Raw genomic sequence first — 14,064 nt, forward strand, 5'->3', positions numbered from 1 at the left:
GATAAGGAGAGGACACTGTAATCAGAGAATGACATGCCTACAATAGTGATTCTTGCGCAGTTAATGAGTATGACAAGGTTGCTGGTGAGACTGGCTATCTGAACTGAAGTGAAGAGAAGGGGATAACGATAATGTGGTCAAGGAATTGAGATGCAATGATAATGGATGAGTCATCAAGCAGAAGTTAAAGCCATCAAGGATGAATACAGGGCTTACAGTACAGAGAAACTTTGTGACCCAAAGTTTTTGATGAATGAAAGTAAGTGAGCCAGAGATTGGTAAATGACAGCAACATAGACGAGGAACATGGTGATACAGCTGAATGGTATAGGTCTTGTCTTGGTCTGTTTGGGCTGCTATAACAAAATACCATAGACTGGGTGGCTTATAAATAAAAGAAATTTATTTCTTACAGTTCTGAAAGCTGGAAATTCAAGATCTGGTGCCGGCAGATTTGGTGTCTGGTACCAGCCCACTTCCTCATTGACAGCCGTATTCTCACTGTTAACCTCACAGCTGAAGGGGCAAGGGAGCTCTCTCAGCCTTTTTTATAATCCCATTCATGAGGCTCTGCCCTCATGACATAACCACCTCCCAAAGATCCCACCTTCAAATATCATCAACTTGGAAGTCAGGATTCAACATATGAATCTGGGGGATACACAAACATTCAGGCCTCAAACGAGGAGAGTTTTTTTAAGAGGTTGGGAGCATAACAGTTTTTCCTAATCTAATGTCTTCCTAGCTGAAGCCTGAGACCAATCTCTCCCTACCAATTAAAAGTGATATAATTTTGACATATAAATGTCGAATAAACTACTATGTGCTAAGAAGAGAGGGAAAGAGGTACCCTCTTATCAAATAAATCAACTACTAGACCCAAATAGTCAATATATTACAGAGAAAGTACCTGCTAACTGGGGAGGGGGGAAGGTAAACATTTCTAAAAGAAGCTTGAGGTTTTTTTATCCATTTAATTATCCATAGTTTTAGCTTCCACTATGAGCTGGGAACTGTGTTTGGGGGATATCTACCTAAACAAGGTAGATATTGTCTCTGCCCTTACATATCACAATGTGTAGTAGGAGAAACAGCTGAGAAATCAATGCTAGTATAAGTGCTAGAGTTACAGATGTAAACATCTCCAAAATGGACTCAAAACCAATTTCTATTTCAGTCAGTTACAGTCTATTTCCCAAGATGATCTCAGAAATTCTATACTTATTCCCATATAAACTCCTATGTTGTATTTTCACCCTAGTATCAATCTCAGGCACCTGTGTATCATTGTACATTTTTATCATAAATATCTGAATGTATCTGTCTCCCAGCTTAAGGATAGGAACTAAGTCTTACATTTATCCTCATATTTGCATTTATGGACTAGCACAATGCCTGGTACAAGGTAGGCACGTACTAAGTACTGATTGAGAATAACTTAAGGATTGAATGAATGACAAACAAATGACTATTCTGTCTCTGCATCATTCTATCAGTTGAACTATAGCTTATTTAGTAACCTCAAGACTACAGCCTAAAGAGAGAGTCATATTCTTCCCCAGTTTAACCTTTCATGGCTTCTATACATCTAGGGAGCTGAGCTAGGACAGGATCCTAGCTGAGCTAGGATTGGAGGAGCTAAATTAGCAGAATTGGCTCTTATAAAAGAAGCTAAGTAATATCTGTATAAACAGTTTCTTTCAATTTTGTGGCTCACATACCACAACGGTCTGCTGATGCTGTATGGTCTTCTACTTGAATAAGTGGAAATTGAATACCCATTAAGTAGAACCTTAAAATAATGAGATCTCAAGACAGTATCTTTGTTTCTGAGTCAAAGTCCAGATGGAGAATACAGACTTGCCAAGGACTCATAGGTTTAGATTCAACAGTTGTTTTACTAGAAAACAAAAATTTCAGAAGTCATTGAAAAGTTAACATTAAATGAATAGTAGGCAACAGGGAATACAATCTTAAACCATAGCCATAAAGCCTGGGACTTTATACCTGTAACAGCAAATCAGCTAAAGATATGGCATTTACATTGGATTTTATAAGGCAGCCCTAATGTCAAATGTGCTACTGAATTATCCTTCATTGTGAACTGTCAATTAGTTCATTTCTCTCTTTAAAGGAGTCCCCCTTTTTTTTTTCTGGCCACGCCACTCAGTATGTGGGATCTTAGTTCCCTGACCAGGGATCAAACCCGTGCTCCCTGCAGTGGAAGCGCAGAGTCTTAACCACTGGACCACCGGGGAAGTCCCAAGTAGTCCCAAATTTGATTCAGAAAATTATCCACATAGATACAGAACATTACTGAATCTATTATAACCAAAAAGTAAAAAACCAAATTGTTACTGCAGGAAATACTCTATAATATACTTCCTACAAAATTCTCATGATTATGCATTTACTTGTCTAAAGCTTCCACTAGACTATGAGCTACATGAAGACAACTCTGTATCTCCTACACGCCCCCCCAGAAATTAAAAAAAAATGAATAGATGAATTATAATGGATTGAAATATAAAAATTTAAGCTATACCTCCATCTCTAATTAAGCAAGTTAAGTTATACCTCTATATTTAAGCAACTTTTAAGCTATACCTCCATATCAGGGGAAATAATTTATTTTTTGCATTATGGTAGTAAACCTCAATATTAGCAAGAAAGAGGTCTACTAATACTGATGAGTCTTTTTGAAGCTGTAAGGGGCTGAAAGGGTTACAAAACCTATAAAAAGAATAAAAGCGCATCAACACTTTCCAGCAATTTTTAAGTTGATAAAAATACTAGCTGAATTTGTAAGCACAAATGTTTCTACCTTTAAACATAAATAATCAGTTAAATATATTTATTCTCTAAGCCAAGTTTATGAAGGTTTCACTGTACTTCCTTTTATTTGCTCTACAACTAGCTTTTATAAGTTTTGAGGAATAGCCCATGAGTTCTAGTGTTCTAAATGTAGGTGAATAATGCCAGATTTTCTCTGTCTATACTATTTGGTTTATACACTTCAATCGTGCAGCCCTAATCTTTCTAGAATGAAGAGTTCTGGGGGGTTTTTTTTGTTTGTTTTTTTGTTTTAAGTTTATCCTCATACAATGGACCAATTCACTTACTCCCATTAGCCGCCCTGATCTTAACTTTCTCCAGTTCTGCTATAAACAAAACATCATAACTACACATAATACGTTAAGGATTTTACACTAAGAGTAGACTGTTTTATGTTTTGTTTCTAATACACTCCCTTGATGACCAACATTTAAGTGGTCCCTTTACCTACAGCAGAACATGAAAATATCTTCAAAGATCAATACAGTGATTCCAAAATTTGTTTCTTAGGCCAAAACTCAGAGGCTATCGTTATTTAAGTACAGATCAAAAATTTCCCCTAAATAAATTACCTTGTATTTGCTCACACTGAGGATCATTTGCCATTTCTCTACCCACATAATTCCGTAAGACTCCTCTATAATTTATTCCTGTCTTGCTACTTTTAATATATACCTTCTTTCTTTTAATAAATATATGGGAAAAATTGAATTATAAACCTGGAAAAGGCCACAGCCTCTTTATCAAATTCATCCTTCTCAATTTTATAGTACAGCTTGTAGGTATTAAAACACTTGTCTAAAGCAAACTAATGGAAAGAATTAGAAAAGAGAATTTAGATTTTTCTTATTCTAAGTTCATATTCCTACTATTAAGTCACACTTTAACTTTTTAATATCAATTTTAAAGAACGCTAAGGGAAGAATATTGATATTTACTTAGTACAATATATGTTGGTACTATATTTTACATGTTTTTTCCACTATTCCACATGACTCTACAAAACTCAACAGCATATAGGATGCTTACTTTAATTATAAAAGTAACATTTTATCTGACTTTAAATTATTTTATTTCTTTAAAAGTTACGCTGTTCTCATCAGTGCTTTGGCTTTTACTTTTTTCAAAACAAAGAAGCTAAACTTTTAGTGGCTACAGTTCTTAATTTATAGAAGTCATGTCAGATGTCATATATAGTTTTATAGCTTCTAAACAGCTGGCCTTAAAAGGGGAGCAAAATGAGGATGAAATTTGGAAAAGATCCTTTGACCATCCAAGGTCATTCTTTCCCTCACAGCTGGGAGAATTATAGACAATCCACACATAAAACAACCAATCAGAAATCATTTTTCAGAAATGCCATAGGCACCCTGAGTTCAATATGCCCCCCCAAATCTGTTCCTCCCCTTATATCCATTTCCTAACTCCATTACTGGCATTACAACCCAGCCACCAAGACACAGAAGCTAAAAACTTGGGAGTTATTCCTAATTCCTCCTTTTCCTCATTCCCAACATGCAATCAGTACAGTACAGTCTGCTTATTTTTAGTTTCCAAATTTCTCACATTTCAGATCATTCCTGTATCCCTACCTCTACCACCTTGATTCAGACCCTCAAAGTCCCTCACTTGAGAGAGGGAGCCTTCTAATTGATCTTCCTGCCTCCAAACACTTCACTTGTTCCATGGTGACATCTTCACATTACCACCAAAGTAATCTCTCTAAAACCCAAATTTTATCATATCTTTCTCTTATTTCACAGTAGCTCCCTAATGTCCATAGGATAAAATTCAAACTCTTTTCATGGTCTCTGTCCATTTCTTCAGTCTCATCTTTCATTGTACAATCTCCCCTCTCCCCTACCACGAACCCCATCCTCTATCACTTAGTCATAATGGACAACTTAACTTTCGTCCCTGAATATGTCATGCTGTTTCACCCCTCTGTATCTTTGCTCACTCTGTGTGCTCTCTCTACTCAGAACATACTTCCTCCTGTGATCCTGCTGTTGAACATTTACGATTTTCAATGTTCAACTCCGGGCTCACCTCGTCTTTGCAGTCCTTTTTGAACTTCACTTCCCCCCACCTCTGTGGAAATGACCATACTTTCTATTGGTTCCCCCAGTGAACTTTTACAAAAGCGTTTGTAACAGTTTTTTTTTGTTTTGTTTTGTTTTTTGTTTTTCATTAAGTTGTTGACATGTCTGTCTCCCCCTTCTGAAACACAGGTACTTTGGAGCAGATACTGTATCCGATTCAGCCTTTATTCCCATAGACTTGCATAAAGTCTGTCACATATTAGGAACTCAATATGTAGAATGAATGAACAAATGAACAAAGAAAAGAACAATACAGGGACTCTTGAGGAATATTTTTTAAATTAAGATAAAATACTCCAAATAATATGGTACTGACCTAGGTATATTTACCTCCTATAAGTTCCACATTTTCCTATTTAACATAGTTTTTTTCCATTAAAAACTTAAGATTTATTCCCTTGAGGAAATGTGGACACATATGTGTACTAACATTTATTATCACATAGATATATAGACAATTTTGTAAATTATACTAATTATTTTATTAATTTAATGGAATATCAAAATGACTTATGGTCAACTCCTTACTATCTGAAAGAATCTTAATAGCTATGTTGGCTTACCTAGTATCTTTTCATCTGCTGCTTCTGCCACTCAGCCATGGCTTACTTCTCTAAACTGGCTTTCATGCCTCTAATTATCCTGCTGCTGGCAATGAAAAGCAACAATCTGTTTATATCCTAAGTAGAGGACACTGGCCAGGAGAATGGGAAAAATGGTTCCTGAGCAGGAGGGTAATTTTACACAGTAGATGATCTGCACAAAATGAATCAGAGAATCATGGAACTGTATGAGATAATATGTATTTATCATCCAAATAGTGTGGCTGTTTATTTTCACTTTTTTTTCTTTATTTTTTAACCTAAGGAAGACTACTCCAAAATTCTTCTGGCAATCTATTAAAATGGAATAAATATCTGTTGCTGATTTTCTTTTAAAAAAATATGATAATTGAAAAGTTTAAAGACATAAGATATGAGATCACTGAACTTGTTCCTAATCAACATTTAAATCTATAAAATTTTCAATAAAAATGTATTCACTGGGATTCAGTATTAAAAACTAATAAATTCTAATTGTAGTAGAGTCCAATAAGGAAATTAACTTTGTACCTAACTTTACAGATTATACACAAATTACTAAACTATAATAATCTGTTCACTAGGTGTATAAATGCTTATTCAGAGGAAATACTGAAGAAATAAGTTAATTTCTAGTATGAAAAAAGACAAATACAGCATTTTGTTCATCTGTACAAACTTGTGAGGATCCACAAATTACCAAGATGACGGAAAGATGGGTTGGCGTTTTTATTACATGTAAAGAAAGACAGCTATGCTCTAAACGTGTGGTGTCCAATATACCAAACACTAACTGCCACATGTAGGTTAAAAATTCAGTTTATCAGTTGCCCAGGTTACATTTCAAGTGCTCAATAGCTGCATGTAGCTAGTGGCTACCACATGAGACAATATAAACATTTCCATCACAGCAGCAAGTTTGATTGGATAGTGCTATTGTAAACCATGGTAAAATGCAAATTTCCAAGTACTTTTAAAATGGCAATATAAGTTCAAAAGTAATTTTTCAATTGGCTATTTCATAGAAAGGGAAAGTATACATTTACAAATGAGAAAAAAAGGATTAAACACAAATATTAATGAATGCTTTAAGTATATAAAATTAATTTTCTATGGCTTAATTTGAAATTATACCACATTGAATCTGAAAAGACTTTCAAGGTAATTTAATCCTTCATCCTCAATTTACAGAAATTGAATCTAGAAGACAGTACAAGGAAAAATTAACTCTTTCATTTAAGATATCTACTATATCCAAATAAAGATACTATTGGAAACCACCAAAATTTTCTATAATAATAAACAGATTAAAATGAAGTATAAGCTATTCTGTATATCTTAGAATCAGATTTTCCATTGGATACAGAGGCTGTTTGCACAGTGGTTAGGATTTCAGGTTCTGGGGTTAACCTGCCTAAGTTCAAACGTTACTCCCTGACTTACTAGCTGTGCAACCTTAGACAAGTCATTTAAGCTCTCTAAGCCTCCTTTTTCTCATCTATAAAATGGAGAAATAACTAAACTATATCATACAGTTGAAAAGATTAAGTGAAATTATGAATGCAAAGTACTAGAGAACCTGGCACACAGTAAGCCTTTAAAAAAATGCTAGTTTTTATGAAACTTGCATTTTGGTTGAAACTAGTCTACTGGTGACTTTCTTTAACTTCCATTCATCTTCAAAAGTTCTTAAGACAGAGAGACTCTGGAAAACATTCAAAACTCATTATATGAACACTGGCTTACAGGTGGCTCTACCACTTGCAGTCATGGGAGAATCTGCATTCAAATCTCTACCAACACTTTACCCATAGGTCTCAACACCTTGGCGCTAAGAGTGTAACATAAAGCCCCAAGCAACATGTGGTGGGGGGTAGAGGACATCTAATGTTTGTTTGTTTTTTAATGAAATAAACAAACAAAAAACCCCTCCTAGGCTAAAATAGGTGGCATCTGTTTTTATGTTGGGGGCTGTGAGTAAAGTAAAAAGTGGGAGACAGGATAAGTAAAACAATTTTGAATGACAAGTTTAAAATTTCTCAGAGAATTGTACACTCACTTATTTTTCTAAAATTTATACTTCTGCATATTAGCTGAAGTTTAAATAACTACAGTCAGATTTTGAGACACATATTTTTTACTAGAGTAATTTTTAAAAATACACAGAACAGGTATGTAAAAGTAACAGTTGCTCTTTCATTAAGTTTTAAGACATATCAATACAATTTCCTAGTTCACTACAGTAGAATAATAGGTACCCAACTTAATGTGATCTCCAGAAACTGTGGAGATGAAAATGAAATCTCCCCAGCTTTCAAGTCTTACCCCAGAAAATGTTTTATTCTAAGTGTAGGGGGATAGATTTCAATAGAGTACAACATAAGCACCAGATGGTCAAAGCTAACTAAGACCGTTCTCAAATATTTTTATGCCCAGCTTCATTCTTCTGGAATATTTTTAGAACTAAGCTCCAGAGTCACCTGTATGAGGCAAGGGCCAAACCTCAAATCCTAACTGGCCTGATATTTTTATATCATCATTTCAAATCAAACATTTTCCTATTGGTAGTTTTCAGAGTTTTAAGTTCATTTTCCATAATGTTAGCACTTGTCATATTTTGCTTTTCACTTAACTTTTATATGTACATTTTCTCTCTCACACTAGATAGTAAAATTTCTTGAGCTTTACTTACAGAGTCTCCATATGAAACTAATACACTTTGTAGATATTTTGAAAATATTCGTATTAATTGATTATTTAGTGATACAGTATTGAGTCAGGGCATCAGATTCTATTCCTTACTCTGATATCACCAATAGCATGATCTCAGCTCCAGCTTATTCAGAGGTCAGGCACTTTGGCTTTGAAATGGAATGATTACACAGGCTGATCTCTAGAATCACTTATATTTCTAAAAGTTTATGCTTTTATGTATCAGCTGAAGTTTAAATAACTACATTCAAATTTTGAAAGGTATATATTTTCAAAAGTAATTTTTAAAAACTATACAGAACAGTTACGTATATGATGGTAAAAGTTGTTCTTTCATTAAGTTTTAAGATACATTGATAAAATTTCTTTGTTCGCCACAGTAGAACAGCAGCAACATGCACCTGATACCATTGCTCCAAATGAAATTACAAACTGATCAACATGTGACACTTGCAATGACTGTCCCAATGAGACATAGCTTGCTATTTTCTTTTATCACTTCACAACATTTATTCAAACTACTATAATGACCTTCAGTTTCCATAAATAAACTTATATAAAAAGCTGGCTAACATACTTAAGAACTAGGCTATCACTAACAGTTAAAGCTTAGGAAAGAATTTATTCATAGGAATAATTTCAAGATATTTTGATAAACATCTAAAGTTTCCTTTCTGTTTCCTGTAAATATTCCAAGATTATCCCATAGCTACGAGCTTCAAATTAATACTCTCTAGGGGAGAATTAGTTTGGTAACTTAATAATGGAAATATATAAATCACAAAAGAGTCTACTATCACTGTTAAAAATATAAACACTGTACAGGCCAGCACTTGTTAATAAAAATTACTGATATGATTCCATTACCAAGCACACTCTTTGTAATACAATTAGCACATGTTTTATCTTTAGCTTTAAATTAAAAAGGAAAATGATGAAAGGCACAAGTAATTCTTTACTTTCCGCATTAATACTTTTTGTACAGTTAGTTACTACATTTGTGCAATTAAAGAAAAAAAAACACTAAAATTCTACCTCTATATTGGCTTTTTAAAATCTCCATATCACATATTAAAGACATTAAACTTTTCTGGAGCTCCTGAAAATTAACACCAAAACTTTATTGGTGAAACACAAACCACATAATCTGATCTTACTATTCACATTAAACAAAATGAATGACTAGATATTTCCCAATCGATTCTGCTTTACTGATACCGAAAAAAGCTATTTCCTTCATGCTAAATTATGAAATTAACCTAAAACGTAGTAAAAACATAGAAGCATTAAAAAATATTTACACAAACTGGAATAAATTCATCAGGCATTCCCTCAAGTGCTGAGATGTCATTTACTCCCGGTCACACAACGAATACTATTTGTTTTCTGTTCATCCTGAATCATCAAATCTGAGTTGAACCTGGCAAAGGCAAAAACCATCCAGACTGACTGACGGATTGATTGATAGATAAATAAATAAATAAAACCATATAGCCATACAGAAATTCATGACTTTTTACTGTTTGGTGTAAAGTGTAGAGTGCCTGCACTTTCAGCTCTCAAAAGAAATCCACCGTATTCTGGAAGCACTTCAATTCAGAGCGACCTTTAAGTTTTATAGACATTGTAGCAAATTCTTGCATGTCTCAAGAAAAGGCAAACCTGCCTTGCTTTTTTTCTATAATGGGAAAAGTTTTTGTTTACTCTTATTATATTTTCCACTCCTAATCTGAAAAGACGGAGGATCTCTAAAACGTAGTTGCCCACTTAGGATTAACCTCACCTGCGGAGGACCAGACCCGCAGCCCCTCACCTGATGATAAGGTTGGGATGGACCCAAGTGATGGAGGGAAAAGAGCCAACTCTGCTCACAACACTACCTGTGGCTCCCAAAGAGGGGGCCCGCGTTTTTGGGGGGGGAGCGAGGGCTGGGATGGTCCAAGAGACTTCTTTATCCGGACCATATTTGGGGAAGCATCTAAGCATGGGAGACCCCCCCCACCCCACCCCCGGCGCGCGCTCTAGTGAAAGACGGAATTGCAGGGACCGCTCTCCTCCCTCGCCCTCTCCATCCGGCCCTCGGCGCTCAGCCCTCGCGCCGGAGCTGGGGGGAGGGGGTGGAAGAGGAAGGGAGCGGGTCCCCAGGGTCCCCTAGAGTGGCTCCCGGCGGCCGCTGCGAGGCCTGGACCGTGTCAGCGGCCTCCGGGCTCCGACCCGGAGGGGCGCTCGGTGCCCCGTTCCGGCCCGCCCGGCGGGACCCCAGACCCAGCCCTTGACTCACCGCTCTCCACCTCGCTGCCTTTCTTGGCGGTCGCCGCGTTCCCCATGACTGAGACGATGAAAGGAAGGGGTCAGGGAGGGGAAGAGGAGCCGGGGCCGTCCCCGCCGCTCCACAGGCTGAGGCAACTCCTGCTTCTGCACCGGTCAGCGCGGTCAGTGCTCTCGGCGCTGGCGGCCGAAGTGCGGGCGGGAAGACTGGGCCGGTTCTGAGGCCAAGGCTTCAGCAAACTCCTCAGCCCCGGCGGCAGCAGCGATATCAACGGCAGGAACGGTGGCGGCGGCGGCGGCTGTGGCTGGCAGACACTCCCCCTTACCCAGCCCCGCCCCCCCTGCGCGCCCCCCGGCAGCAGCGCGCCGGGGCCCCGACCCTGTCCCTCTTCACCAGCGGGCGCGCGCGCCGGAAGTGACGTGTCGGCCGGGTACAAGGGCGGCGGGCTGAGGGGGGCCGAGCCGGGGGCAGCGGACTCGGGTAACCTCGGCTGGCACCTCAGCGGCCCACCGAGCCGGGACGTGGTGGCACGAACTTGGTCTCGGATGCCCATCCTCAAGATCTGGGAGGCGGCGTGGGGACCGTTAGCTTTGAGTAACCTGTCGTCTCTCAGCCTGGCCTCCCCCACGCCCTGGAGGTCGCAGGCGAGGGGAGTCCCCTGCTTCGCGCCACTGGGTTTTGCGGACTGGTCAGTATCAGCCGAGGGAACAAGTTCGTCCCTAATCCTGATCGTGGTTCCGAGCCTGTCTTTGCCTCACAGATCCAGGTGTTCACCGAGCCCACCACGTTGTCATCCTGGTTCTTAGGCACCAGTCACAAGACCTTTGATGTTCCCAGTGCAGTTTTCATTCTCTGGTTTTGCGGGATCGCCCTCAGGTTTTGTCAAATACCCCAGAGAGAAAGGAAAGTATTACTATTTCTACAGAATGTCTGTTGATGTGAATCATTGTATTTAGCAGCTCTCTGTGTAGATGTCAAAATAAATGCATTCCCAATTGGTAACTGCGTTTTTCTTAACATACATCTTGAATTTGTGAATAGTTTTACTTACCAGGTTAATTTTTTGCGGCACTCTAGTATTTTTTGTTGCATGTTTCTTTGAATTTTGCGTCGTGAGCATTTATTCTAAATTTAGTGTAGAAAAACTAACTTCCCGAGGGGCAGAGACTACTAAATTTATTTTGTGTCCCCAAGACACCAGGCACAGTAGGTATTTAATGGATAGTTGATGACTTGAAAGTAAGCAGAGGAAATCTCTCAGAATTTTTTTTGAAGTAGCTTTCATTACTGACAAAAACAGAGTGGTAACTGTAGAAGTTTCTCAGTAAGTTCTTCCTGCTGTTTCTTATCACTATTTCTGTTAAATTAATTTAACAAAGGTTTATATCATGTATACTGTATTCCAAGTACTACCATGCAGGTAGCAACTCATTTGATCCTCAAGAACCCTATGAGATATGGAGTTTTACTCTCATTATTTCACTTATGAACAAACTGAGGCACAAAGAAGTTAAGCAATTTACCCTAGATTACACAGCTATTACCTCTTTGAAGCAGGATTTGAACCTAGGTAGTTGGGCTCTAAAGTCTGACTTTTTGTCCATAATGTTATGTAGATGTTATGGTAAATTGCTTTCTCTCCATTTAAAATTACCTTGACTTGAAAAGATGGATGCATAATGAGTTTATTTCTTGGGGAAATTCATTATTGTTTTCTGGGTTTCCATTAAATCCAAGTAATATAAAAATTGTAGAGAAGGAAGGATTTGAACTAGCTGTGAGGTATTGTGTCAGCATGCAACAATGTTCCAACAATGTCACATCCTTCCAATCACATTTAGTTTTGTGTTGTGGATGTGATATTTTGCCCTACATACATAGGAAGTTCGATAAATAGCATTAAGCCATATATGAAATAAAAAAAATCTTTTTGATATACTTTATTCTGGATGGAATCTTTCTAGAATCCTGGGAGACTCATACTGCCCTCATTGGGGTAAGTTTTGAAATGTATTCCTTTTTAGAGACCAGCTTTAATAATAAAAGAGTGGTTATATGCATAATTTGTCCCTATCCTTAATATAATTTTGAATTCTAGGTCTCTAACAAGAGGGTAGCCATCTGTTTTGTAAATGATTAATTTGCAGAAGAGACAGTTGACAGGGATTACAGAATTAAGATGCATTATAACTACATCCTAGAAAGTTAGTAAAAAATTCAGCTTTACAAATTTCTCTCTCAATTTAACTTTATCATTCATTGTTTAAGAAATTAAATTAATTGTTAAGAAAGGAAAATATCATCAACAATTGGAAATATCTTGGTTTTTATTCTGTATACTATTATTTCTGTTTTTTTTTTTTTTTTTTGCGGTACACTAGCCTCTCACTGCTGCGGCCTATTCCGTTGCAGAGCACAGGCTCCAGACGCGCAGGCCCAGCGGCCATGGCCCACGGGCCCAGCCGCTCCGCAGCACGCGGGATCCTCCCGGACCGGGGCACAAACCCACGTCCCCTGCATCAGCAGCCGGACTCTCAACCACTGCGCCACCAGGAAAGTCCCTATTTCTGTTTTTTTTATATTAATTTACACTGCTGCTCTGATTCTAGGAAGACTATACTTCAAGAGTATAGTTTCATGAATCGTTTTCAATTAGTAAACATTCACAATCATCTAGCTGTAATTATATACAAGTTGCTTTTTCATTATTAGAGAAGAGTTCTCTTTAGGAATCCATTGTTTATATAGCATCTAAAAGACTATATTTCAAGAATTGTTTATTTACACCTAGAAAGGGCAGAAATTTCATTAACTGTACAGTTATTCTTGAATAACTGGAGCTAGAATGGGGCAACTGCTATCCTTTGCCACTAATGCCTTTTCTATAACCTGGACAAGCACAAAGGTAGAACTAAATCTTGTTTCCCTAGGAAAGCAGATGCAGAAAAAAGGAAGTGATAACGGAGAAAAGACTTTGAGTTCCCCTCTGTATAATATTGTATCTAAGAACATACAACACTATGTAGCAGGAAAAATTGGACCAGTGGTAGTTGCTTTGGAAAGAATTATCCTTACATTTTCTAGTACTTTATAAAAACACTTTCACATGCCGTTGTTTATCTGATCCCACAACAAACCTGCATGAGCAAGACAGATTATATTAGCCACACTTTACAAATGAGAAAAAAGTTCAAAGAAGTGAAGTAACTAGGCCAAGTTCACTCAAATTGTAAGTGACAGAGCACTAGGTTATATACCATTAATGTGTGAAACAAGTGTAATCTCAGTCTCATTAGGATTAGGTTTTATTATCCACATTTTGCAGATGAGAAAACTGAGCCTTAGGAACAAAGGGTCTCAGCCCTGTATTCTTCCTAGAGTCACCTTTTCAGAAAGGAGTGAGAAAGGGGGGAAAAATTAGTAAATTGTTATTCCTATTTATTTTGTAGTTTTTACTTATACTAGATTTCCAAGTCCTTTTAAAAAGTAAACACCCTCAAAAACAATGTATGTCAAAAACACTTGTTTTTCCTTTACAATCACCAGGACAGGTAAACTGAAATTG

The 14,064-nt window shown here is 37.5% G+C and overlaps 1 protein-coding gene across 1 annotated transcript in view; it reads right to left on the bottom strand.

Moving 5' to 3' along the window:
* The window catches only part of PRKACB (protein kinase cAMP-activated catalytic subunit beta), a 143,568-nt gene extending 132,724 nt beyond the window's left edge, over window positions 1–10,844 (bottom strand). Inside the window, exon 1 of the mRNA XM_019920056.3 lies at window positions 10,512–10,844. Coding sequence (XP_019775615.1) covers window positions 10,512–10,557 — 46 coding nt within the window. The 5' untranslated portion in view covers window positions 10,558–10,844. The remainder of the gene's footprint in view (window positions 1–10,511) is intronic.
* Between the last annotated feature and the right edge of the window lie 3,220 nt (window positions 10,845–14,064).

The sequence above is a fragment of the Tursiops truncatus genome, chromosome 1 (assembly GCF_011762595.2).
Source record: "Tursiops truncatus isolate mTurTru1 chromosome 1, mTurTru1.mat.Y, whole genome shotgun sequence".
Classification (NCBI taxonomy): Eukaryota; Metazoa; Chordata; class Mammalia; order Artiodactyla; family Delphinidae; genus Tursiops; species Tursiops truncatus.